General features: G+C 39.8%; 1 protein-coding gene across 3 annotated transcripts in view; it reads left to right on the forward strand.

Moving 5' to 3' along the window:
- Positions 1 to 26,546, forward strand: part of STK33 (serine/threonine kinase 33) — an 83,496-nt gene that overhangs the window by 37,478 nt on the left and 19,472 nt on the right. For 2 of the 3 annotated variants that reach the window (XM_034770091.1, XM_034770090.1), the window contains exons 2-8: positions 5,074 to 5,373; positions 10,173 to 10,289; positions 12,008 to 12,121; positions 13,605 to 13,709; positions 15,071 to 15,209; positions 16,478 to 16,566; positions 23,081 to 23,165. In XM_034770091.1, the coding sequence (XP_034625982.1) occupies positions 5,164 to 5,373; positions 10,173 to 10,289; positions 12,008 to 12,121; positions 13,605 to 13,709; positions 15,071 to 15,209; positions 16,478 to 16,566; positions 23,081 to 23,165 (859 nt within the window). In that variant the 5' untranslated portion in view covers positions 5,074 to 5,163. The remainder of the gene's footprint in view (positions 1 to 5,073; positions 5,374 to 10,172; positions 10,290 to 12,007; positions 12,122 to 13,604; positions 13,710 to 15,070; positions 15,210 to 16,477; positions 16,567 to 23,080; positions 23,166 to 26,546) is intronic. The other variant, XM_034770092.1, reaches the window with a different exon arrangement.

A 26,546-nucleotide genomic window follows, 5' to 3' on the forward strand; every position in this document is an offset into this window, starting at 1 on the left:
TAAGTATGATAATTTAACCTGCTTGAATAAAAAGATTGGATGGCCTGCTTTCACCAGTTTAATGGTATTTTTTACACGTTGTACTTTTACGGCTGTGAATTACTGATAGTGAACCTGTTTAAAGATTTTGTACAATGTAAATATAGAAGTGCTTCAGCTTCTTGGTCTAACATTCTACCTGTGCTGTCTACAAAGGAGCCAAGATGAAAGAGGAAAATTGCAAGCCTCTAAGAAAAATGGCTAGTAAGTAGGGGAGAAGTTATGTTGGTGTCTATTATAAAAATGCCACTTTCACATTTATTTTAAAACAGAGTTGGACAGTCTTTTCTGTAGGCGTACATACAGTATGTGTCACTAGGTACTGCCATAGCTACTCATGAATGCAAATATTCCTCTATCCATGGTTATATATTACTTTATTAATTGGCAGGATCAGCTGTTGCAGTGCATGATCATACACTGATAAACAAATGCTACTAGATGCATTTTTTTTTCCTGTTCAGTGCTTCAGAGAAGATGATTTTTGTCAACTTCCCTGTTGGCTTGGGTCAGCCTGCTAAGAGAATGCTAGTTCTATGATTATTGCTAGCTTTATTTTGAACATTAGCAAGGGACAAGGATTCAGGTTTTCTCTTTTTAATAAAAACAACAAGGAGTCTGGAAGAAGTGAGGGTTTTACCCACGAAAGCTTATGCCCAAATAAATCTGTTAGTCTTTAAGGTGTCACCAGACTCCTTGTTGTTTTTGTAGATACAGACTAACCCGGCTACTCCCTGATTTCTTTTTAATGAATGCCCAGTACCAGAATTTAGAAAAACATATTGAACCTAAAAGTATTTGCGGGTTCACTAGAATGAATCTTAGGTCTGGTCTATACTACCCGCCTGAATCGGCGGGTGGAAATCGACCTCTCGGGGATCGATTTATCGCGTCCCAACGGGACGCGACAATCGATCCCCGAATTGGCTCTCTAACTCCACCAGCGGAGGTGGTAGTAAGCGCCGCCGACAAAAAGCCGCAGAAGTCGATTTTGCCGCCGTCCTCACAACGGGGTAAGTCGTCTGCAATACGTCGAATTCAGCTACGCTATTCACGTAGCTGAATTTGCATATCTTAAATCGACTCCCCGCTGTAGTGTAGATGTACCCTTAGTAAGTAATTTGGGTTTTCTAGGTGCTGTCATATTACATATAAAATAACAATAGCAGGTCAAAATAATAACATATAGCACCTGTATTGCACTTTCTGTTTAAAGTATTTTGGAGACATTAACATTTACCAAACATTGACAACAACATAGTTTGGGAAGTAGAATTATCTTAATTTAACAGATAAGGAAAATGAGGCAGAGAAGTGAAATGACTTTCTTGAGGCCACAGAGGAAGTCAGTTATTGATGAGTTCGCAGTTGTGAGGTTTAGAAGCAGATCTGCTCAGATTAGAGATTAATAAGCAATAACATTGAAAATCTCAGTTCTGAGTACCAGAGCTGCTAAAATCATGTTGGAATTGAAGTAAAAGAAAATGCAACATATTCATGAGATGCGTATTTAAGGTCCAATATTTCATGGCCTGGGAGAACTAGAAGTTAATACTTTTACCCACTAGAAAGCTGAAATTTCAAGTGTGTGAACATTCCTCTTTTCACAAACAGAAAAAGTGGCTATTAATATACCTGCTTTGCCAATAAGAATTGTATGTATCCATGAGTTCCAGTCTCTCCTGGATCCCTCACAGTTGTTAACTTTGATTAAAAGTACTTAAAAACACTTTTGAGTTGTAAAGGAAAAGTAATTTCAGATTGTGCTTTGATCACACTTTTAATTCACAGTGGCAAAAATAGACAGCTACAAGTATGTGAGAAAAATATTCCTTATGCTTCTAGGTAGGGTGACCAGATAGCAACTGCGAAAAAACGGGATGGGGTGGGGGGTAATAGGCGCCTATATAAGAAAAAGCCCCTCCCTCCCTCTGCTATTTCCCTATTTGCACCACATGTACCCTATTGCCTTGCTATATTTAAAAAAAAATACATCAAATTTCTCTCCTTTCTCCACAAAAACCTTTTCAATTATATAAAACTTACATTTTTCATTATTTGATAGATATAGGAGCGGATATTAATGCCAGGAATTGTGTGTTAGAATATTTGAGGACTTGATTATATTATATTTTTAAATTAGGAGTTTGGATCTTAAATCCTTATGTTTTGTTTTTATTGGTAAGAGTAGAAAATAGATAAATCTAACAAATACACTGTGTGATGGCTTCCTCTCTTCGAGATGTCACCTGATGTGACACAGATAATGAGATCAGCTCTGGGAAGTCTCCACTTAAGGGACTTGCCCCAGCACTCAGGTGTCCACCTCCCTTGGAGTGCAGACCCAAAAGTATATTATGAAATCTGCCTCCTCCCTCAGTTGGAGGAAGGTATGCACAGCCTCTTACCCCTCCCCCCAATTGTGAATTGCACAAATGGGATTATATTATAAACAAGAAATACATTTATTAATTACAAAAGGTGAATTTTAAGTGGTTAAAACAGAGGTGGGTAAACTACAGCCCGTGGGCCACATCCGGCCGCAGGACCGTCCTGCCCGGCCCCTGAGCTCCTGGCCAGGGAGGCTAGCCCCCGACCCCTGCCCCACTGTTTCCCCTCTCCCACAGCCTCAGCTCACCACACTGCCGGCGCAATGCTCTGGGCGGCGGGGCTGTGAGCTCTTGCCGGGCAGCACAGCTGCAGAGCCCGGCCTGACCCGGTGCTCTGTGCTGCACAGTGGCGTGGCTGGCTCCAGCCAGGCAGTGCAGCTGCCTGTCCTGGTGCTCTGGGAGGTGCGACTGTAGCACCGCCAGCCGCCGGTACTCCAGGCAGCACAGTAAGCGGGCAGGGAGCAGGGGGGGTTGGATAGTAGGCAGGGGAGTTTGGGGCGGTGGTCGGGGTGTGGATAGGGGTCAGGGTGGTCAGAGGACAGGGAACAGGGGGGTTGAATGGGGGCAGGAGTCCCCAGGGGGCAGTCAGGAAGGAGAGGGGGGGTTGGATGGGGCGGCAGGGGGCAGTCAGGGGCGGGAGGTCCGGGGGCGGTCAGGGGACAGGGAGCAGGGGGGCATGGATGGGGCAGAGGTCCCGATGGGGCCATCAGGGGACAGGGAACGGGGGGGTTAGATGGGGCTGGAGTCCCGGGGGGGGGGGGCTGTGAGGGGGCAAGAAGCAGGGGGCGTTGGATAGGGGGTGGGGCTGGGCCACGCCTGACTGTTTGGGGAGGCACAGCCTCCCCTAACCGGCCCTCCATACAATTTTGGAAACCTGATGTGGCCCTCAGGCCAAAAAGTTTGCCCACCCCGGGACCCGCCGGACCCAGAGGTAAGTGTAGACCTACCCTTTGTGTGGGAGGGAGAGGAGAACCTCTGATGTCACTTCCCTGCCTTATGTAGCTCTTGTGCAAGGTGGGAACTCTTTTCTTCCAGTGGAAAAACTGGCATTCCAAAATGGGAGGAAGGGTATCCAGAACCAGGTGACTCGGACCCATGTCTCTGCAAGACTGTGGCCGCCATTGCTCTTAGGCTCTCTGGAGCATCCACAGGAAGACTAAGTTCTCTTACAGTCAATTGTCTCTGGTAATGGGCCATTAGCACTGTCTTGCTTTCTCATTGTGGTACCTGAAGGGCTAGTTGGGCATAATGCTGAAAGAATTCCATTTGAAATACGGATACATAGTCAATATTCCTAACTTCAGATGCAGAAATGATACAGGCATACAAATTGTATAATTGAATTCAATAAATCATAACCTTTCCAGTGATATCTTACATGAGCCATCTTGCATAAAGTATATCTCAGTTATGTCATATCCATATCATAAGCATATTTCCATAAAGAATATGGAGTGTAATATCACACCCTGTATTCACTAGAATTGCTGTCCCGTGGATTACACCTTTCACCTTTTCTCATTTTTTTTACTTGGGATAAATAAAGCTCTCTGTCACTTATTGTTCATTCTCTAATTGACTGATTAGATCCCCTGCAATAGCCTGTAGTGTAAGGGACTAATAAAGCATCGGAAACTTTTTAGGGTTGGCCTGTCTTGGCCTGTTCTAGTGATATACTAAAGGCTGCATGGAAGGTCACATGCCTCGTAGAACACGATTAAAGTGTATTGAAAAAGACGTCTCAAGCAAGAAGCCAATGTAGGATCAATGTTTTGCGCCATTGGAAGTGCTTTGATTTACAGCAGCAGCAGGTCCTTTTCCTTTTTCTTTTTCTGTTCCACTTTTTAAACTATTTCCTCTGGTCTGTTTTGGCCAGATAGAAAGATCCATGAAGGTTTTGTAAAACCGAATCTCTCCTTTTCTGCATAGTTTAATTGATAATATTAACCAGAAATTTATCTTTCAGTTCATTGATCAGCCAAGAAAGGACTCTAATTTGATAAGAACCATTCCACAGTATGCCAGCTTACAAAAACCTCGAACTAGGCAGGAAATGTAGTATAACATTTAATGTTGGCCCTTTTTAAGAAAATGAGCAAAATATTTTTCTTTTAAGTGAGCAAAACTATTTCATGACCAACATTAAAGCCCTCCTTCATGCCCCTTTCCCCGCCATTAGTTACTTCTGAAGGAATTCTGTGCCAAAAAATTAAAAATTCTGTACACAATATTTGAAAATTCTGCATTTTTATTTGTCAAAATAACAACATAATCATGCCAGTTACAATTATTAAGGTTTAATTAAGTATTTTGAAATATTTTAACAAATATGTTATATCCCATTTATGAAAAAGAAATAACTAGAAAATAAATGTGGAAAACAACCTTGCATTGGTAATAAGCAGGAATTTATTTTTCCCATCTCCAATTTCTATGATTCCCTGAACGTGCCAGGCGTGAGTAGAAAAGCTGAAGGAAAATTTTCTTAACTACAACTTCCGTTTTTGCAGATCTGCTGTACAAACCAGTATTCTGTGTTGTACCAGTCTAGTTCCTTGTCAGTGTGGCAGACATTCATAATCAGAACATAAGTTTTTTTGTGCCACAAATTCACTAATTGTGACCCTCCCATTCTTCTCCTCAGCTTTTTGTTCTTCCTTCATCAGTGGACACATTCCTGCCGGTCTTTGTGCTACCATTTAATTTGCACAGCAAGTTCTACAACACTGAACAGATGACTGATCTCAGCCAGGACAAGAAAACCATAAAATGCACCAAGTGCTCCGCTTCATTTCAACCAAGCGATGTTGTATTTTTTTGCCCCAATTGCAACAAGGGTCCAATGTGCTCCGGAGGTACTCTGCTAGAGACATCTGAGTTTTTAAGTTCCCATGATGACACCTTGCCTCACCAGTCAGAGGAACAAATCTCTTTTGTAACAGAGGTGAGCAGATTGGGTTTAGAGATACCATTCCTTTCCATCCAGGTTTTATTTCATAATGACTAGTGCTCATTTCTGCTTAGAACAATAAGGACTATATTTCCCAGTGTGCCCTCATAAGTGTGTATAGTAGAACGGCCCAGATTCTAACTACATTCTAAAACATCTTCCCTATTCACAATGTTTTTGAAGCCTTGTACCTAATAATAATAATAATAATTCCTAGCTCTTATATATTGCATGTAACAATCTATAATGTTTTTTTTTAAATTCCTGGTTCTCTAGAAATTGTGAATACCATGAGAAGAGTATGATATAACACGTTATGCTTGACCATACCCATATAGGACCAATTATATGGAAGAAGCTGTTTCACTATTTAAAAAAATCTAATAATTTATTAGAAAATTTGCAGAACAAATTAACTTAATATATTAAAACATGTAAATTCCTGATTTTTTTTCTTTTGAAGAAAATGTGGTGTTAATATCTTACCTCAAGAGACACGAAAAGGTTACATATTAAATGGATTTAATGGGATTAATTAGTTAATGCTTTGAAACTGCAAAGTGGTTTATAAGTGCTAAGTTATTCATGTACTATGATGTACATTTAACTCAGAGTGAAGATTATACCATATGAATATAAAATTATATCATTTTTAACCTAAGTTGTAAACAAATATTGAGTAAACCCTTGTTCAGAGGACTTTTTTTTTCTCCCTAAGGCCTTGGCTACACTGGCGCTGTACAGCGCTGCAACTTGCTGCGCTCAGGGGTGTGAAAACGCACCCCCCCCGAGCGCAGCGAGTGCAGCGCTGTAAAGCGCCAGTGTAATCAGCGCCTGCAGCGCTGCAAGCTATTCCCCTGGGAGAGGTGGAGTACTTGCAGCGCTGCAAGAGAGTTCTCGCAGCGCTGGCGGCGCGACTACACTCGTGCTTCACAGTGCTGCCACGGCAGCACTGTGAATCCCCAAGTGTAGCCAAGGCCTAAGAGACAGGCCAAGTAGTACTCTGAGACAAATTACATTGTAGCCCTAAGAAATGTGTCGGTCAGACTATACAGTGCAATTAACTGTAAATGAGGTGCTGGTAATGCATGTAGTAAACAATCTAGAAAACTCTATATGTAGCCCCCCTTGACCCAATTCAGTAAAGCATATGCTGAAGTTCTTTGCTAAAGGATGGTTTGTTGAATCACGTCCTGAACAAGGATGGATTTAGGCACATGCTTAATAGCTTTTGCTGAAGCAAGGCTTTAAATAGAAGTGGTCTAATTTGCAGAAGAACTGAGTACTCACCAATTCCCTTGAAGTCAATAGAACTGTTGTGTTCAGCACATTTGAAGATCAGGCTTTTGATTTAGGAATCTTTAGGCATCCAGGTTTGAATATGTTAGTCAGTTTATTTTCCCCTCTAATCTTTTTCAATTATAGTAATCTTAAATGTTTTAATAGTACATAATAATAATTGTATGCTATATAATAGTAGGTAAAAAATTCAGACAAAAGTATGGTTTTTAAGTTGACTATCTGTCTTTAATTTCTCTTTAGGCCATTCTTATTGATGTACAGAGTTTCTTTCTTTAAGTATTGTTCCTGCAGTAGTTAATGCATTGATTGCGGACATATTTATCTCAGAACATAATCTCTCTAATATTGAAGGTTCTAAAATTGTACAATTGGAAGCTTTAAAAGCTTTTATTGGAGGAATTTGTATTAAATATATATCTGAAAAGAATAAAATGAAAAAAGCACTTAAAACTGAATGCCAGAAGAAAATCCATCATTTGGGATATATTAACATAAATGGGTCCCCTTTAAAGAAGCACTTCTAAATTGCTGGACGCAAATTCAATATCCTCTTAAATCAGTCATATCTGAATATACCATCAGTGACTTGTTTTCCAGCATTTCTGTAAGTGGGGGGACAAAACAGGAAATGTGTTTAGCAAAGAAAACTAAAATACATTCAGCCTCAGTTATTCCTTCACTACGTAAATAGTGTAGAGTATCTGATAATATTGTAGAATAATCTCTGTTAGTAATAGCAATTGTATATATGGTAAACCTATAGCTAACTATTTGACCACTGGTGTATAGGAAATATCCAATGCTAGACCTGTCAGGAGATATGTGGTGCTTGAAAATAAATGAGGAAATTGCATTTGAATGGCGATCATCTTCTAAAATATAAGAAACCCTTTCTATTATTTAATTCAGTGTCCGATTCACATAACATTACTTTATTTATGAAACAATTTTGTATCATATCTCATCAATTGAAAGCATATTTTTCTTGTTATCAGGCATAATTATTGCAGATAATTATTTATTTTATTTATGACAAGCGTTTATATAGTGTCCATCACTTTAGTATGTGAGTAAAATGAATTCCTTCTAGAGTTGTTGCCACTTGAAGCTGTTTCTGTAGGTCAGACTGTGACCAGGAAAGTCAAGGGCACTTGTTGAACCATTTATACTAAGGCCGCATTTATCCCTATTTCACTCGTATTCAGTCAGCAGCTCTATGTGAAGGATTTTTGTGTCCCCAACCAGGGCTATCCTTAGGCATACGCAGCATACACGGATGCGTAGGGCACCTGAAAATTTGGGGCACCTCTGGGCCTTAGTGTCGACCCACCCGCCTCTTCCTATCCCTGTTCTGACCCTTCCTTCAGGTTCCCACCACAGCTGGCTGCTGCTGCAGCCTGGTGAGTCTTCCTCCAGAGGGGATCTAGTAACTTAAAAGTGAAAAAGCCTCCAGCCTGCCAGATCTATTAGCACAACATTGAGACTGTTAAAGAGCCATTCAAGTGGTAATGAAGCCATTTAACAGGCATTTGCCAACCCCCAGGTATATACTGTCAGTTTCTGAATTTACTGACAAAAACAGTTGTGCATTACTGTCATATTTACTCAGAACATGTTAGTCTACAGTACCTTAGTTTAAAATTTGCTTTAAAATATTTCATTAGTGTGTTGCTGAAGATTATAAAATCACATCTCTAAAAACTCCTTCCATAGATTTTTAAATGCACAATCTGAGTATTCATCTTTAGTCTTAAATGCTTGGATCTTCAGACATATAGTTTTTAAAATAAATCCTTCAAAAGATCCCCCTTATCTAAAATACACATGTGAGCCCGGGCTGCCGTCGGGCATAAGGGCACCAGTTCAATAATACTGCATAGGGCCCCATAAATCCTAAGTCCCCAACACACAATCATTTTTAAACACAATTAAACTCCTCTGATTAAGAGTATTATGACCTCTTCATTCAGATCCCAATTTAGCAAAGCACACAGGCACGTTTAACTTTGTGCACATGAGTAAGTACTTGCCGTCAAGCATGTGAGTAGTATGATTGACATCAATGAATGTCTACAGCTAAGTACTTAAGTGCTTTGCTCAATGGGGCCTTGGTCATTAATTTTGGCTAATGGCTGTAATGTTTACCTCCACAAAAGATTTCAATGTGTCTGTGGCACTCCTGTACTCTACCATGCAAGAAATTAAATGACTGAGAATCAAACTGCTAGGATCTAGAACTGGACAGGAAATGGTTTGCTCATCCCATTAACTTTGTTGAGATTTCAGAAATTTTCCTGTTGGGTACTGGGAGGAAACCAAGACCTTTTGAAGTTTTTCAAAGAAGAGAGAGTGCACCATCCTGGAATATGTTGATTCAGACCAGGGATTTGAGCGTGGATCTTCCACATCCCAGATGTATGCCCTACCCACCCGACTATTTGGTTTTCTGCGGTGGGTCTTTCTCAATCTCTCTTGTTGGAGCTGTCCCACTTTGTATAAATAATTAAATATTTATTGGAACAGGAACTTGAATCCGAATTTACTACATCCCAGGTGAGTGCTCTAACCCCTGGGCTATAGTCAGTCTCTCTCCCTTTCTCTCTCTGGCCCAATGAATATTTATTTATACAAAGTGGAATAGCTGTAACAGGAGAGATTGAGAGACCCAGTTAGAATAGCCAATAGATTAGGACTAGGGACTTGAATCTGGGTCTCCCACATCCTAAGTGAGTGCCTGAACCATTTTGGTCTCTTTCCCCACTCCCTCCAACCTTCCTAGTTTTGACTAGAAAGTTTGCCCTGGACCTGCAAAACCATTTCCTGATGAAAATTTTGTCAAAATTGGTACATTCCCACAACAAGTTTTGGTTTCGACACATCTGTATTTTCTGACAAAAACCTGGTTAGTTAAAAATTTTCTGATCAGCTTCACTAGGAATTCTAGTGTGATCATTTTGTTTGTCTGTGAGAGAAATTCAAAAACACAAATTGAAATTGGCAGTGTAGGACCATATGATATTTCCAAAATATATTGGCACCACTTTGAACAGCCCAGTAAAGTAAATTGTGTATAAAGATGCCATGTTATTAAATGTGGTTATTGTGATCAAGTTTTTGAGCCACTTCCTGTCCAGTTAAGCCCCTCTGTAAGCAGATGCAAGTCTGCTGCCTTTAATGGAATAGTTCTATTTACACTAAAACAGAATATAGCCCACTGAATACAAGCAATAGAGACCTGCAAAAGACAAAACTTATTCTTGGTTTTTACATAATTCTGTATAGATATTTTGCCATCTTCAACTTATTAACTATTAATCTTGGGCTATGTGGAATCCTGTAATTGATTTTAAATCTTGTTCATCTTTTAAACTATTACATACTGTGAATTAGTGTAGTATATATCTTACAATACTGAAATATCTGAAACAATCTAAGAATTTTTAAAATAGTGAATTGTAGTTTAATTTCATGCTTCATATTTTTGTATAAAGATGCCAAAATCAGAGCTAATAGAATCTTATAGAAAAATGCTCACCCAGTCAACTCGCAGCAGTAGTGCAGAAAGCAAAGTTCCTCACACACGAATAGATGATGGAGCTGCTATTCAGGTATGTAGCCACTTTTATCATTAATAATATCCTGCCGAACCTTAGGTTTAACTGTTCTGCATCAGCAGATAGAGACATTTAGCTTTGTTTGTATAACATTTAATCATTTCTGGGAATTTGAGCTTCCCTTTTTCCCCCCCAAAAGAACAATTTGATCTTTCAGCACCTTATTCCTAAAATAAATTGCAGCTGTTTTTCATCCAAAGGAACCTGAGTCGTGATTTTCTGTCTTAAGGCTCATGTTCACTATATTCAGCTATTTAGCTGTCTTAAGGCTCATGTTCACTCTATTCAGGAGTCCAGATCCTTTCCCTGCTACCACTGTACAGCTATAAGACCTTTTGAAAAAGGCAATACCAAAAAGTCATTCTCCTCCTGTTTAAGTGAAAGGATAACACTTTTTTTTTAACGAGTACCAAAAAAAAAAAAAAAGAGGTATTCCTGCTATTTTTGAATCCCATTCTTCTTGCTCATTTATCTCAGAGCTAAAAGAAGAAAACACCTAGTGAGAGAGAGGTGTTTCTATCATTTAACTTCAAAATGCTTGGTTAATGAAAATTTGTTTTCTCCATGAATTTTGCTTCAAAGATGCAGAAACAAGTGCTCTAAAATGACCTGCTGTGTGTGGTCAGAAGTGCAGCACTTCATTTGCAGTCCATCCTGTGTCACAATATATTAATTTGTTAGATCAATGAATTTACTCTTAATTGAGAAAACATCCCTGCCCCCCCACTCCTCTACAAAAAGGAACAGACCCAAATAAACAGTTCATTGATTGGGGCTATATGCCCGTGCAGAAAAGTTAACCAAAAGATCCATCTGTAGGTGTGTTGAGAAGTCTGTAAAGGGTTCACAACAGACATTTGTTGTTCCCTCTTGTATTTGTTTTTGTTACTTTTTGGAAATGTGTTGAAATTAACATAACAGGACCTTAGTACATTAGAAATATCTTGTCTTAGAAATCGTATCTTCGGAATAGAAATAAAACTGGAGCACAAACCCAGTAGTTTCCTTTGTTGGTCAGCTGTAAAGTACTAAGCTTTTGTTTAAAAGAAAAAAAATGTTTAAGATCTCATCATTAAGAACTTGATCCAGTCACCATTGAAGTTAGTTTGAAAGGCTTCCAGCAATTGCAATAGGCATTTAATCAGAGCCTATCATATTATTTACATATAAGTTTACAAATCACAGATCTACAGGAAACTTAAATTTGCCTTTTGTTAGGTACTGTAAGTATAGAAGAATTGTGATTTCTATGTATTTTGTTTCACAGCATATTTGAATGCTGCTGTTCTAAGGCTAAACTAGCATTGAACATGCTAGGAGTCTTCCCTGTGTTAGGTCTGCATAATGTTTGTTTTAACCTACATTATCTATTATTCTTTTGTAACTGTGTCCAGCACTCTAATTTGTGGGATAATAAATAGACGATGAAACAAAATTCTTCATTGATTTGCCCACAAAATTTTCAGATGGAGAATTCATACTGAGATCTACATAACTCATCGCAGTCTACCCTCTTATATCAACTTGCATTGACAATTGGAACAGGTGTTCTCTTAAAAATGAATCTTGGTGTACATGGGCAGGGTTCATCATCTCCTGTTAAAGAGATCTTTTAAACATTCCAATTCAGATACTTTTAACAATGACAACTATATTTTGCCACCAAAGTTTTTTTAAAACAAAATCTCTTTTTCTGGTTTCTGTTTCCTTAGCAAATCTATTATTTCGGAAGAAAATTAGGACAAGGCAGTTTTGGGGTGGTAATTGAAGTAAAACACAAGGAAACCGGCAAAAAATGGGCAATCAAAAAAGTGAATAGGGAAAAGGTAAATATTATGTAGATCTCTGATTTATTTTAAACCTGTCTTACTTTTCCTTTGATTTTCTATCCAATCTGTTTCTGCAGTATCTTTGTGCCTCTTCTCAGTATCTTTGTGTATCCAAAACTCACATTGCAATCAGTGCATGTATCACTGTTTAGTTGATATTCTCACTATCTCTTCCTTGTAGCAGAAAGTGAGTCACATCAAGTTTTAAATATTAAAAATGTAATATAAAAATGCAATTTGGGGTTCTTATTCCTACATAAAGTCATAATTGAAGAAAAAGTTTGCCGGATCAGACCCTTAATTATCCAAATCTGTTTAGAGAACATTGGATGTTAAGTGAATACCATTTAAAGTTTATTTCTTTTTTGCTAAATACTTTTTAAAAATCCTAAATAAAACAAAATATTAGCTTAACTGATTTTAATGATGATTTACATTCAAAAAACCATATGAACATAGTCTGAGAGTTTACATGCCAAATTTCAGCCAGCAACCAACTTTTTTTTATGGCTGAATGACAGGTGAAATACTGTTAAAACTTTAATATTAGCAGCCCCTGTTATTTTGGTGTGTGACAGGCTACTAGCTGATCCAGATTTAGAGGTATTGTCGTATTACTGCTCATAGTTTTACCATTATCAAATTGCTAAACTGACAATGATTAATTCTCCTTAATTAAGTTATTGCAAACAAGTTACAAAAATATGGTTCTTATAATCACGTCTTATCATATGACAAGAATAGTAAGCTTGGGTCTGATCATATTTGGATGGGAGACCTCAAAGATGAGTAGGTTGTAGTCTTCCATCCACGTCGGTACTAAGCCAAAGCCCGGTGTGGTGTGAAGAGGTGCTTTTCTTTCTGTTACTTTCTAATGAATAAGACAAAAATCATTTACGTTCATTTGAGATCCCCTTGCAAATGTTCACAGGATTAGAGATTTTAGCTCCTGTGAGCTGGCCAGCTTCCAACTTGAGTAATTACGTTTTGTTTATCTGCATTCCCCTGATATTCTTCTTCATTTTCTGTCTTGAATGTTTGTGTAGCGTTGCTGTGTGTGTTAAACAGTGGTCATGTTTTTTCCACGTTAGGTGAAGTAATTCCTTTTTGTGTCTCTCACACATATATGTGTTCTCACATTTTTTTCCATCTTAGGGAAAGTAATTACTATTTTCTCTCTCACATGTATGCACATCTGTAAATGTGAACACAATTTTATGAAGTGCTTCAGAAAGGTTTCTGATGGAAAGACTGTATATAAATGTAAGACATTATTAGTTGAAAAAGCTAAAATATAATGGTACCAACCCCAAAGTACAATAGGATTTATTTTGTAACTCTTTTTCTAAATGTAAGACATGTTCATTTGTTTAACACATTCTGTAGACTTCTGTAACAGAAATTGCCATTGTGGAATATATATGGTCATATCATGAATATTGTCATGCTCTGTAAAATACATTTTCCATCTAAAATTAAGGCTGGAAGCTCTGCTGTGAAGCTACTTGAACGGGAGGTGAGCATCTTAAAAAGAGTGAACCATGAGCATATAATACATTTAGAAGAGGTGTTTGAGACCCCTAAGGTAAGGGTTCATTAATTGCAATACTCTGAATGCTATTAATACTTAATGAAAGGTGCAGAGAGCAATAGAAGCTTTCTTTTCTGCATTCTGAGGTAATTCCTTTTGCCTTCTTGTACACTCCCCTCTCTTATAGGACATTTCTCCTCACCACTGATGACTAGAAAATTGTGGAGAAATGTGCATTTTAATTTTTCCTTATTTTTTTTCTAGGCTGTTCTAGGCAGTAAATATAAATCCTTCTGCCAGCAGTTCAAAAGATAATCAAAGTCCATGTGTTGTCATTTCCTGTTTAAAGGAATTAGCTTGCTGGCCCTACTTACTTATGTGCCTGTCTCTAACGGGAGCAGCAGGGCCGGCTCCAGGTACCAGCTTCTCAAGCAGGTGCTTGGGGCGGCCGGTCGGGAGAGGGGTGGCAGGTCCAGGTATTCAGCGGCAATTCGGCGGACGGTCCCTCACTCCGGCTCGGAGTGAAGGACCTCCCGCCGAATTGCCGCCGCAGATGGTGATCGCGGCCGCGGCTTTTTTTTTTTTTTTTTGGTTTTGGCTGCTTGGGGCAGCCAAAACCCTGGAGCCGGCCCTGGGGAGCAGATAACTCTTCTGTTTGGCTAGCATAGATTTGGCCTTGGTTTTTACATTTTTTTTTCCTTTTGTAAATTCACAACCCAATTCTTTCTTTTCTTTCAGGATTAGCTAGTTTATAGTCTGGTACTGTCATAGTGAAGTTTATTTTTTGTCTCGTCATGTTTGTTGTAGCACTATGTGAGGGGGCAGTCCACTGGTTGCAGTGTGGCAGAAAACACCCAGCCAGAAGTTAGCTTTCCGTTTTGATTTGTCCCATTTTCTGAGAAATAGCTGGAAGACCAGAGCTTGATGGAAGGTCTGATGGAAGCTTTTTTGAGAGTGAATTTAGTGTCATTTTTTTAGTCACTTACTTCACAGTTTGTGAAAGGGGGTTGGTTGTTGCTGTGTTGGACAGCACAAAGCTCAAGGACGCTGTAATGATGCCACTGTATGATGTCCATTATACTGGCACAGATCACTTTTGATGAGCTGTAAGAATATATTTTATCTTTTATTTAATTAGTCAAGGTTGCTCATGTGATATGTATTTACAGCTTTATTCGTAGTCATTAAAGAAGATCATGTTGTGTCTTTAGGTTTAGTGATGCTTCTATAGGATTCTCTTTTTTTAAGAAGTTGACAATATGCTGAATGAACTCTTAGAACAGTCTTTAAAATCCATATTGTATTTTATTTTTGTTGTACATGTTCTTGAAAATTTGAGAGTTTGTTTTAGTACTCAAAATATTCAATCTTACATATAAAAGAAAATCACTATTTTGGTTCTTTATTAATGTTAGCGGATGTTCCTTGTAATGGAGCTGTGCGAGGATGGAGAACTTAAAGAAATTCTTCACAGGAAAGGATGCTTTACAGAGAACGAGACAAGGCACATAATTCAAAGCCTTGCATCAGCAATAGCGTATCTTCACAAAAAAGGCAAGGATGTTCATTTCTTGCATTTATTAATTGGCTCTGAATGTCAGTTCTTTGTTTAAGAGTAACAGTGATCTCTGTTTATATATATTATTTATTTCCTAGAGTACTGGTGTCCCTGTGGCCTAGGAGTGAAGCATCCTACATTAGTGCTTTCCCCCCACTATTTAAACTGTTAACATTTCCTTTTGCTTCTTTGTTCCGGCACTGCCCATCTGACAATAACATGAATTTCTTCTTCTTAAGTCTCAACCACTTTGCATTACAGCATTAACTTATTTCAGCAGCCAAGTAAATAGTCTATTACAGCAGAGAAAAAGAAGCAGGCATGGAGTGCTCTAGATATTCCTTAATTGTCTGTCCTGCACTTGGTGAGATGCAGTCAATATCAGCATTTTAATTCACCCCAGAGAGGCATTAAAATCCTGCACAGTCCATGACAGAGTTAACCAATTCAGCCAGAAAACTAGAGTTCAGTGTATCCAGTTATTTTCCCTATATTGTAGGAGTATGAAGATTTGTATTTGAATAACACAAAAAAATGTATTCATCTCTATATTTTGGAATTAGTTGGAGGAATTAGCAGTTCCTCTTTTTCTCCCACCCAAACATATGATTCCTTGTCTGTGGAATGGCCCCTTCTTTGGTCTTCTCTCTATTTTTGGTTTCAGAGTGGTAGCTGTGTTAGTCTCTATCAGCAAAAAGAACGAGGAGTACTTGTGGCACCTTAGAGACTAATACATTTATTTGGGCATAAGATTTCGTGGGCTAAAGCCCAAAGTGCCCAAATAAATTTGTTAGTCTCTAAGGTGCCACAAGTACTCCTCATTCTTTTTTCTCTATTTTTGGTGGGCAGAGAAAGGGGAATAAAGAAATCTACAGTCCCATCCCCTTTGGTCTGTTGGATATGAGACGAGACTAGATTTATGAAAATATATGCACATTTTGTAAATCTATAATCCACTACTCTTTTCTATAAGATGTTCACAGGTCTGCTACTGTATAACACAGAGCAATGCAAACTGTTTTTCTTATTACAGATCATCAGGAAGATGGATCCAAATTTGATCCAGATTTGGAATCTTCATATAAGACTCCTTGGATCAAAGGGCAAATACTCCTTCCTTTTAAGTTTTCAGTAATGGAAAGCTAAATGCATTGAAACTGAAACTCATTTGAATGAGTAATTTCCACAAGATAAAAACATTTGTCAGAATATTTTGACTACAAGTGATAAATACATTTTTATTTATTGTTCTCTTCCTTGACAGATATTGTTCATAGAGATCTAAAACTGGAAAACATTTTAGTTAAAAGCAGTGAAACTGATGAAGAAAACGAAATGAAATTAAATATAAAGGTAAGACTAGAAATTGTAGCAACTCTTTGCTTTGAGCAATGGTTTAGATACCCAGGTATCAAAGTCAGCCCCCCAGTAGCTTTTGAATAGAGCCACTATATTGTGTTTTAAGAACACTAAGAAACCTGCCCAGCCTAATGCAGATATTATTAAAATGAATCATTTTGGAAGCTAAGTGCCACTGCTGAAAGATACTTTTTTTGGGGGGGGGGGGTCAGATATCGGTGGTATACTTTTAGGTCAGTTGAAACAAACCTTAAAGAAAGCATACCTTATTAATCTAGATTTACCTTGGGATAGTTCCAAACTCTTAGTAACAGTAAGTTAGCAGGAATTCTAAACTATAATTTTTAAATTATGTGTATTGCCTATTTAATGTAAATGTTTTAGTAATTTAGAAAAAAGCACATCTAGACTAAGCCCTTGATTTAAATATCAATTATATACCATTCTAGGCTTTGTTAGATATTACTAAATATTTACTAACTAAACACAATTAATGTACCATGTACTTATATCTATAGATTTTAATTGTAATAATTGGTCCTTGAAGGCTAATAAATCATATGTTATATCATATACTAGTTGTTCCCCATTTTAATAGCAGCTGCTGTGTATTATTACAACCTCGTAGAATTGAAGAGTTGGATTGCTGATCTGATCCAGTAGATAGTTGTATGTATCCATACATACTGCTTATCCATATAAACATAAACACAATATAGAACATAGTGATTTATCTATATCATATCTCATACATTGTGTAATACCGATGCTTTTATAAAATGCTCTGGAAAATTCCATGGTACAAAATCCAGCCTACATGTACCTTGGTGTCCACTTTGCATAACTTATTCTCATTCTGAGAAACATAAAATTCTGTATCTTGATCTCTCCCCCTGTGTGGGACCTGTGGGCTGCATCTCTGTTCCTGCAAATAACAGAGGCACTTCAGACTTGTCATGAGTCAGAACACCCATTCTGTTCTTACGCCCAATTCTCTGTCTCCAGCAGTGCAAATAGAGCAGTGATTCAGCCCTCCTGGATTATCCAGTCATAGTCTTGCTTTTATACCTCAGTTTAGAATTGCAGCAAGCAAGATCTTTCTTCTCCTCCTCCTCTCTCTCTCTCTCTCTCACTCCCCTGTCCAGGGCACTAAGGTTTTTCTAGGCTCCATTCTTTAATGGGACTATCTATAGAGATCTTTCCCTCTGTTTACCTTGTCCTCCTCATGGTAGAATAGGCCTGATGGAACAATCTGAAGACCAACAGAGAAAGTGAGAGATTGAGCTGTGGAGATCCTTTCATAGTTAGTGGCAGTAGAAGTGATTGCAGGGTAGGGGAGAGACCTGGGGAGAACAGCTCCCCTGTTTTGCAGGAATTATGTATATGCAAGTACATGGTTTATAGAAAACCTTGCTCCTCAATTTCCCTTTGTCCTCTCAATCACAATCTTCCTCTCTCTTTTCCTTCTCTCTTTCTCATCCCCTTCAAAATCAATTACTGCCATTGCTGCCTCTTCCCTCACAAAAGTAATTAATTGCCCCTCCAACAAAATCAGTTACAGCTGCTGTCAACCTCTATCATCTTTTTGTGGGACCTTCATGCTGTTGCCCCTGTTCCTGCTGCTCTCCTGAGATTTTTACATGCTTCCTTCAGCCCACTGCCTGAAGTGGGAGAATTGCTGTGATCTGTACTCTGCCTCTACCCATCACCGGGCTTTCAAGACTTGGGATATGGATGCTGGGATCTTCACTTCCCTCTCTCGAGTTCTGAGGAATGGTGTCTGCCTGAACCTTCACTATTCCTTTGACACTAGACGGAGCAGTAATAGATACGGGAGGAGTGTGGAGGCCTACTGCAGCAGCCAGGAGACAGATGCTTCTTGGTGAAGGAAGAGGTTCTGCTCAGTGTATGGCATATGCCTGCACAAGGCAGAGTCCCACACACCCCTGGATTTAGAGGGAGTCCTAAGTATAAGGGTAGAAACTCCCTTCAATTCCTGTCCACCACAAAGTACTTCCCAGGGTAAAACTTGGGCCAGGGACACCAGGAAAAAGGCCAGACCCAGGAACAGGGCCAATCCATCCTTCCATTCCAAACTGCAGCTGGACTTGCATCCATCCAGAAATAGCACTAGAGGGCAGGATATTCCTTCTCCTGGCAACTTCAGACATAGGAACACTGGGGGTAGGGCAGTATGCTGTGAAGATATGGGCTCTTACACACCTTGGAGAAAAAAGGAAAAACATCAAATCATTCTGAAGGCATTTAATAGCTTTTAGGACTAGGGATAGATGAAACTGTCCCTCAAGACACAAGGTGCACAGGAGTCTACGCCATATAGTAAGAAAAAGATCAGGAAGAGTTTGGTCTGTCTAAATTCTCAAAATCTGAACAAGTTGATGGAAAAAGTTGAAATTCAGGATGGAGAATTTAACTTCCAGGATTGCAGCAGACTCTTGAAGGGTTCTACTGATATTGGTGGAACTGGCAGGCACTTGTCTCCATATTACCACCAGGCCTTCTCATTGGCAGTCACCAATACCAATACAAAACATTACCTTTCATTCTGTCTGTATCCCTGAGAGTGTCTATGAAAGAACTGACAGTGATACTATCCACTGAGGAGTCTAGGAACATATCTATTGATGGCGTACTTGACAGAATGTCAGCACCAGGCACCTCACAAGAAGGATCTACTTAGTGTCTCTCCATGCTACGGATAAACAAGTTTGTAATATGAAGAATTCTCTAATCCCCCTCTTGGAAGATTGCCAATCTGGGGGTTGAGAGAAACACAAGGAGAGCCAATCTTCCTTATGCGATTCAGCAACATTCAAGCACTAATGTTTAAGGTGATTCAGAGCCAAGAGTTACCAAGGCATCTCCTACAGTCTTGCATGGAGATTCCTATATGAATATGAATTAACAAGAGGGCTTCAGAGATTAATTTTAGAGGCCTAGAATCTTTGTCTACAAGAGATGCAAAGGAAAGGAAAGATACCATCCAGAGTGATGCAGTCCCTCAGCTGGTGGGCTTATCCACATGAAGCCCATGTAGTGTAAGATCCTTCCTTCACAATCCAGATACTAGCTTGTTCATCCTTTAGAAAACACTTTGAGCTTCACTTTTAATTCTCCACAGTCTCATTCTTGGGCAGAAAGTTGCTCCAGGTGGTGATCCTGTAGTAGATAAATACTGCTAATTTTAGGGAAGAAGGAACCTTCTTTCTGTCCTACATATCTTCTTCTCCCTGTAATTTTCCCTACTCTCCTCTGTATCCCAAATGTCTCCCTTTAGGAGAGGTGAGGATCCAGAATGGAAAACAATTTATCAGATGATTTCCTTTCTGATACTGACCTATCCCACTGGGTTATTTTTGTGATGGCCTCTCCTTGGGTCCCTGTGTGTAACTATCACAGTTGTATAGGGGTGTTACTGTCAGGCGTTTTACATCTATTAACTAGTTGAAATTAAACATTTCAGTACACCTTGGAAATGCTTGTTTTCACAGATCCTAGCAAGTGCCACCCACTGCTGTGAGGGGAGTCCAAGCTTTTATGCTCTGGATTCCCAGGGGTGTTTTATAGTTTTGGAGCCTGAATGGAGTTCAGCCACTGCCCCGATCTAGGGGTCCTTACGCATGCTCTCAGGGTGCAGACCTTGTATCTGGCATCCTTCCTTTGGAGTGTTGGAACCCATTCTCCACCTGCCTAGCCTCTCTGGGCAGAGCACTGACCCTTCAGGCTACCCAATACTTAAACTTGCCCCTCGCTTAGAACTCTATCCAACAGGTGCGAAGCTTCTGGTTTACAGGTTAACTCTCAGGGTCGCACCATAGTTGTGATACCACACACACACACACACACACACACACACACACACAAACTCTGTTCAGTCTGTCAACTTTATGCTCTTTATATTTAATCATGGTAAGCACAGGAGAGTACAGATCACACAAAACAATAAAACACTATAAACACGATGTCCCTCACTAGCTTATCCTTCCCTTGGGGATCATCTGTGTTCTGGCAGACAGGGTCTTTCACCCCATTGCCTACCCTGGCCTTGCAACAGCCTCCCTTATCTTACTCGGGTGCAAGATGACTCCCTCCCACTTCCCTTTCTTTACGAGTCCCTTTATAGACAACTTCTGGGGTTACCTGCTTCTTTTGTTCTGCCTTCTGTTTTTTCCACTGCTCTCAAAGCCCCCTTCCTTCAGACAAATGGAGGAAGTGTCTTCTCCCAGTACAAAAAAGCCATTAGCCCAAGATGTTGTACTTTGAATAGATGATAGTTGAGTGCTGATCACTCCCCATTGTCTTACTGGGAGAGACATGACGCAGCCTGCTAATTCCTGATGGATCCACATCCATGTAGGCTTTCCATGACACAGTAATTTCATGATATAATTTCATAAAATTATCAACAATTCAGAAGTGGTACAGACAGATCCTCAAATCATCACACTTATCTCAGGGATAAAGGATATGGCCAGTTCCCAAAGTCCACTGGACAAGTCTGAACTGCCCCCACTATTTCCAGGAAAAGATGCACAGTCCACATCTCTCTGACTGGGAGAGAGGTCACTCACAGAAAAGAAATCAAGTAACAAATTTTCCATTTGCGATTTTACTGTATTAGATGGATGCCCACAAGGGTGCTAGAGATGATATACGAAAAACAGAAATTGCTGCACTTTTTATAACAATTTTTTTTAAAAAAAAGCTGTAGTGTGCCTTCTTTGCTGTACTGTCGCATCCTGATGTGCAGAGGTGACAAGAGCCTCGCATAGCCCAGCACACCTTCTCTGGGGTATGCAGCATGGCCCCAGTACTCAAAGGCAACCTTCCCTGTTCTCAGGGATGTCACGTTATGGCTGTGCTGTGACAGAAGGGACTTCTTGCACCCTCTCCCCACAGCAAACAATTGCAGAGGGTTTGTCCCCCATTTATGTCATTTGTATAGCTTGGAAATATTGTGTGTAAGGAGGCAAAGGGACAGAATACAATGTTACCCTTTCAATATTTAATGTGAAGTTGGGGAAATGATTCCCAGTATTAAACACTCGGAATGAAAAAGAGCAAACAGATAAGTTTAAAGAAATAAAAGGAAATGCTTTTTTAAATTAAAATGTTGCTCACTGCAAACATCTCATGAGATAAACCTCTCATTACCATGAGAGTCCAAAGCGGTTAGCAGATATAAATGTAACCTCAGGTGTACTTCAGAACCACAAAATATATGCAGCTACTCCCTAAAATAAACAATAGTGAAGAGTCTCTGTGTTAGTTCACTTTATATTAGAGAGACTTTCTAAAGTGTGGTTAATAGCTTCTCTTTTTTTTAACCTACTCACGCTCACCAGTTTCATATAGAATGAACCTCTAATTTGATTTTTAAACAATAACTAACTAAATAAATAAAAAGGTGTTTGGGGGTTTTCCAAACCAATTTTCCCAGCTTCTGTCTTCATTTCTTGGTTCAACGGAGATGCTGGGATCCTACTCTGAGGTCTGGATCAGACCAACAGAACATTGCTCACAGAACTGCCTGTAATAATTATTTTTCTACCCCCTGTCATTTTTTGTTAAAGAGCCAGCCTGTGAGGTTAAGGGAGCCACCAGTGACTTAATAAGCAAGCACAAACACATTGAGTACAGTGCAGAATGTGTTAAGCAAAGCAGAGTGCAGTAGACCCAAGCTGCTGACTAGCCAAGCAACTGTTTCTGAGGAGCTGCAGAAGAGTCTTCACCCTCTTTTCTCTGGTTCAAGCAGCTGAAGTGTGCTTTCAACAGCCCCTCTCCCCTGCTGCTGCCTCTTCCCTTTCAACTTTCCTACTGCTGTGCAAGGAACATGCAATCATTGCGAGGAGTGGGCCCACATGGGAGCATGCTCTAGTGACTGCTAGAGTAAGGAGTTGTTTTCTGCCCCAGTCCAAACTCTGTGTGGCTCTTAATAAACAGCTCTCTGATTTTACAGAAGTTTTGGTTTTGTTCACTTGACTTTCCTTTCTGACTTCTGGCCCTATCCCTGCTTACCCGCACCATGGACTGTATCTGATTATTGCCTCTACTATCTGTAGTAGATTTTAGGTTAGCCTCCCAGCCTGCCCTATCAACAAGGAAAGCAAAATGATTAACAGGAATTTGTCCATTGTCCTTGGTGTATTCCTTTTTGATGACCTCTGGGTCTAAGGTTATCTTGAATATCAGGAAAAACCTTTTAAATATCTTAGGCTTAGATAGTGGAACAGGTTGCCTAGCAAGGTAGTTATGGAACAAACATTAGCAGTGTTTGATCCAAAGTAACAGACATGTATGAAAGGAATGGGGTAGAGCTCTTCCTGCTTGAGGTAGGAGATTGAGTGGGATGATTTGAGAGGTCCAGTCAAACTCCATTATCTCTGACTACAGCAGTTTTGCTACAAACAATGAACTCCCAGCTGGACAGAAGAACTTCAGCTTCATGTCAGTATGGATAGTTTCACTACTGTGTTGTTTCCTGTAGGTGACTGATTTTGGTTTAGCTGTACAGAAAGTAGGTGGTAGCGAAAGCATGTTTCAGTCTACGTGTGGGACTCCTACCTACATGGGTAAGTTCAGCACTTTATGAATGTTTGTTTATTCTTATCACATGAAGAAATGCAATTATAACTCTCCGTGTTCTTTCTTGCTCACAAATAGCCATGGAGAGGTGCCTATTTCTAAGCTCCTTTTGTCAGGAGCTTCCCCCTCCCTTATAGGAATCGGCATACCAGATCAGGCCAATGATCTGTCTAGTCCAGAGATAGGCAAACTACAGCCCGTGGGCCACTTCTGGCCTGCAGGACCGTCCTGCCTGGCCCTTGAGCTTCCAGCTGGGGAGACTAGCTCCTGGCCCCTCCCCTGCTGTCCCCCCACCCCCGCTGCCTCAGCTTGCCGGGCTGCCAGTGGTCTGGGCGGCAGGGCTGCGAGGCAGCGCGGTGGCATGGTTGGCTCCGGCCGGACGGCGCAGCTGCTGGACCTGGTGCTCTAAGTGGCATGGTGAGGGGACGGAGAGCAGGGGGTTGGATAAGGGGCAGGGAGTCCCGGGGGGCAGTCAGGGGACAGGGAGCAGGGGGTGGTTGGATTGGCGTGGAAGTTCTGGGGGCCCTGTCAGGGGACAGGGGTGTGGATGGGGTTGGGCAGTCGGGGACAAGGAGAAGGGGGGGTTGGATGGTTGGGGCTCTGAGAGGGGAAGTCGGGGGTGGAAAGTGGGAGGGGGCATATAAGGGGTGGGGGCCAGGCTGTTTGGGGAAGCACAGCCTTCCCTACCCGTCCCTCCATACAGTTTTGGAACCCCAATGTGACCCTCAGGGCAAAAAGTTTGCCCACCCCTGGTCTAGTCTGATATCCTGTCTCTGACAGTAGTCCGTAACATATGATTCAGAGGGAGGTGCAAGTGACTATAATGGATAATAATAATAATAGTGGAGAAGTTTATTTCTAACCCTTGGCAGTTATAGTGACCAACTTTGTGTCCTGAAGCATGAGGCTTTATATTCCTTATAAACTTCGTATCCTATCTTGTGTAATGTGGATGTTCACAGTATCCATATAAATGTTTAATTCACTTTTTTTTAATCCTATTAAGTTCTTGGCTTCTCCTGTAGCATTGGATTCCACAGACTAGAAATTCATTTTGTTGAATTTTTGCTCCCAGTGTAAGGGTAACATAGCTGTTGGATTCTAACAGATTACATGATTGATGTTTGTTCAGATGTCCTTCCTCTCTCCAGTCAGCTGGAGAGCAGGCTAGAAAGGTCTGAGGTCTTGCAGAGAGAGCTCACGCTGTGGATCTAAGGGAAAGAGGCATCGACTCATCCCCCACCCCCCAAAAAGCAGAATCCCAACCCTTACTCGGGCCTTCGGCATACTCACTACTTGTTACGAATTAAAGGTCCTAACTAGAAACAGGAAGCTTGTGCTTCTAAAATTTCACATACATCACCACCACCCCAAACCTCCCTCAGATAAAATGGGAGGACATGGAGACCCTAGTCTTCCTAAACTTTGCAAAGGGAAAAAGAGGATTAAACACTGAGGCTATGTCTACACTTCAGCTGCTACAGCAGCACATCAACACTCACTACAGTGTTGAGAAGGGTTCTCCTGTTGCTGTAGTTAATATGTCTCCCCAAGAGGTGCTAACTAGGTCAACGAAAGAATTCTCTGTCAACTTAGCGCTGTCTACACTGGGACTTAGGTCAACATAACTATGTTGATCAATGTATACATTTCTCACACCCCTGAGTGATATAACTGGTTTGACTTACCTTTTTAATGTAGACGTGGCCTAATACTGCTTCATATAGGAACTGCCTTATGAGTGGTTCTGTCTCTGACAGTGACTGGTATCTGATGCTTCGGAAGAAGTTGAAAGAAATATTGAAGTTGGTAATTATGGAGTAACCTGCCCATAGGTCAAATTTGTTAAAACTCCCTTCCTCCTCCCAAATCAGTTAGTAGATGTTTTATGACCGTCTAAACATTTTTTAGTCTTGTATATTGTGGATGTCCTCATCATCCAATATCTAATTCTGTTTCAAATCCTACTGAGCTCTTTTCCTCAATGATACATTTAGGCAATAAGTTTCACAGCCTGATTAGCTGACTGTGGATTGTTTAACAAAGTAAAAGCAGATCTCCTTCTGGGAAAGATAATGAAGGATAAAAAATTTAGCCCCACAGGCATTTCAATCTATAAAAAAATGGTATCTCAAAATATTTTTTAAAAGGAGGGTTCTGTGTAGGATGAAATTACTTTGTGATCAGTAGCTAACCTTTATAGCTAATCTAGAAATAGCTGTTCTTCCTATTCAGTGTGTGTAACAAGTACAAGCTAGGCACTTAAAAATGCTTTGGGCCACATCCTCTGGTGATGTTATTTCATTGCCTTTATTGGAGTTACACCAGCGAAGAATCTGCCCCTCTATATTTTATTATCTTGGAGAAAGGAAACTGTATGAATTCTCCAGCTCTTGCACTTTGCAATGTAGCCATCTTTTCCCTACTTTTAATAGAATAGATTAATGCTAGTATTAAAATAAAATATAATAATTAGCTAATATCTTAAGGATGAGATGATATTTTGATTTATAGCTTTTGATAAATTTGGCAAATACTGACAATGGAAATACTCCTTTAAACATTTTGTGTACAAGTTATGATATTATGACAGTATTTTAAAGTACATTCTGTAGCTTGATATCTAAATCAAGAGGCAAATGCTTTGAAAAAAAGAGACTTTAAATGACAACAGAATGTTAAATAGTATATTAAAATGTTATTGAGGTTGAGATAGTTAATCAGACTTTGTTGAGATGGTGGGAGAACCCCTACTAAGGCAGCTAGTGTCAATTTGCTCCAGTGCTGCATAGGTTGGGGGTACTGATGCATGAAGCATTTAGCTTTCGCTTTCTCTTCGGGGCCAAAACGTGTCATCTTCATTGATTCTGGGAATGAGGACCTCAAGTCTTGCAATGAACTCATGACCTTCAGTCCCATGATGTAGTAGATAAACCACCACCAATTTGGCTCCAAAGCAGCATTTTTTTTAAACATACGGCTATATCAACATAAAAATGATTAGGGAATAGATTACAGTATATGCATTTTGTAATCTAGTACACATGGAAATAAAGATATAAAGCCATTTAAGTGTTCAAAAACATTTTTATTTTCAGGATTGTTAATTTGAAAAAATTTTGTACACTGTGCAGAATATATGTTAGATAATATGTGCTACTGAAAGCCCTTATGCCATATGAAGAAAAGGTGAATATTCTTATATATTACACTTATTTTTCAGAAAGGAAACATGTTTAATGTGGTATCATGCAGTACTTTAAATCAGTATTTTATAAAATAATGTTTTAACAATTTACGACTTGAAAAACAATACCACATTTAGTCACAAGTTAATGTCACAATGTCACAGTCCTGTTAGCAGCTAA

This window comes from Trachemys scripta, chromosome 4 (assembly GCF_013100865.1).
Source record: "Trachemys scripta elegans isolate TJP31775 chromosome 4, CAS_Tse_1.0, whole genome shotgun sequence".
Lineage (NCBI taxonomy): Eukaryota > Metazoa > Chordata > Testudines > Emydidae > Trachemys > Trachemys scripta.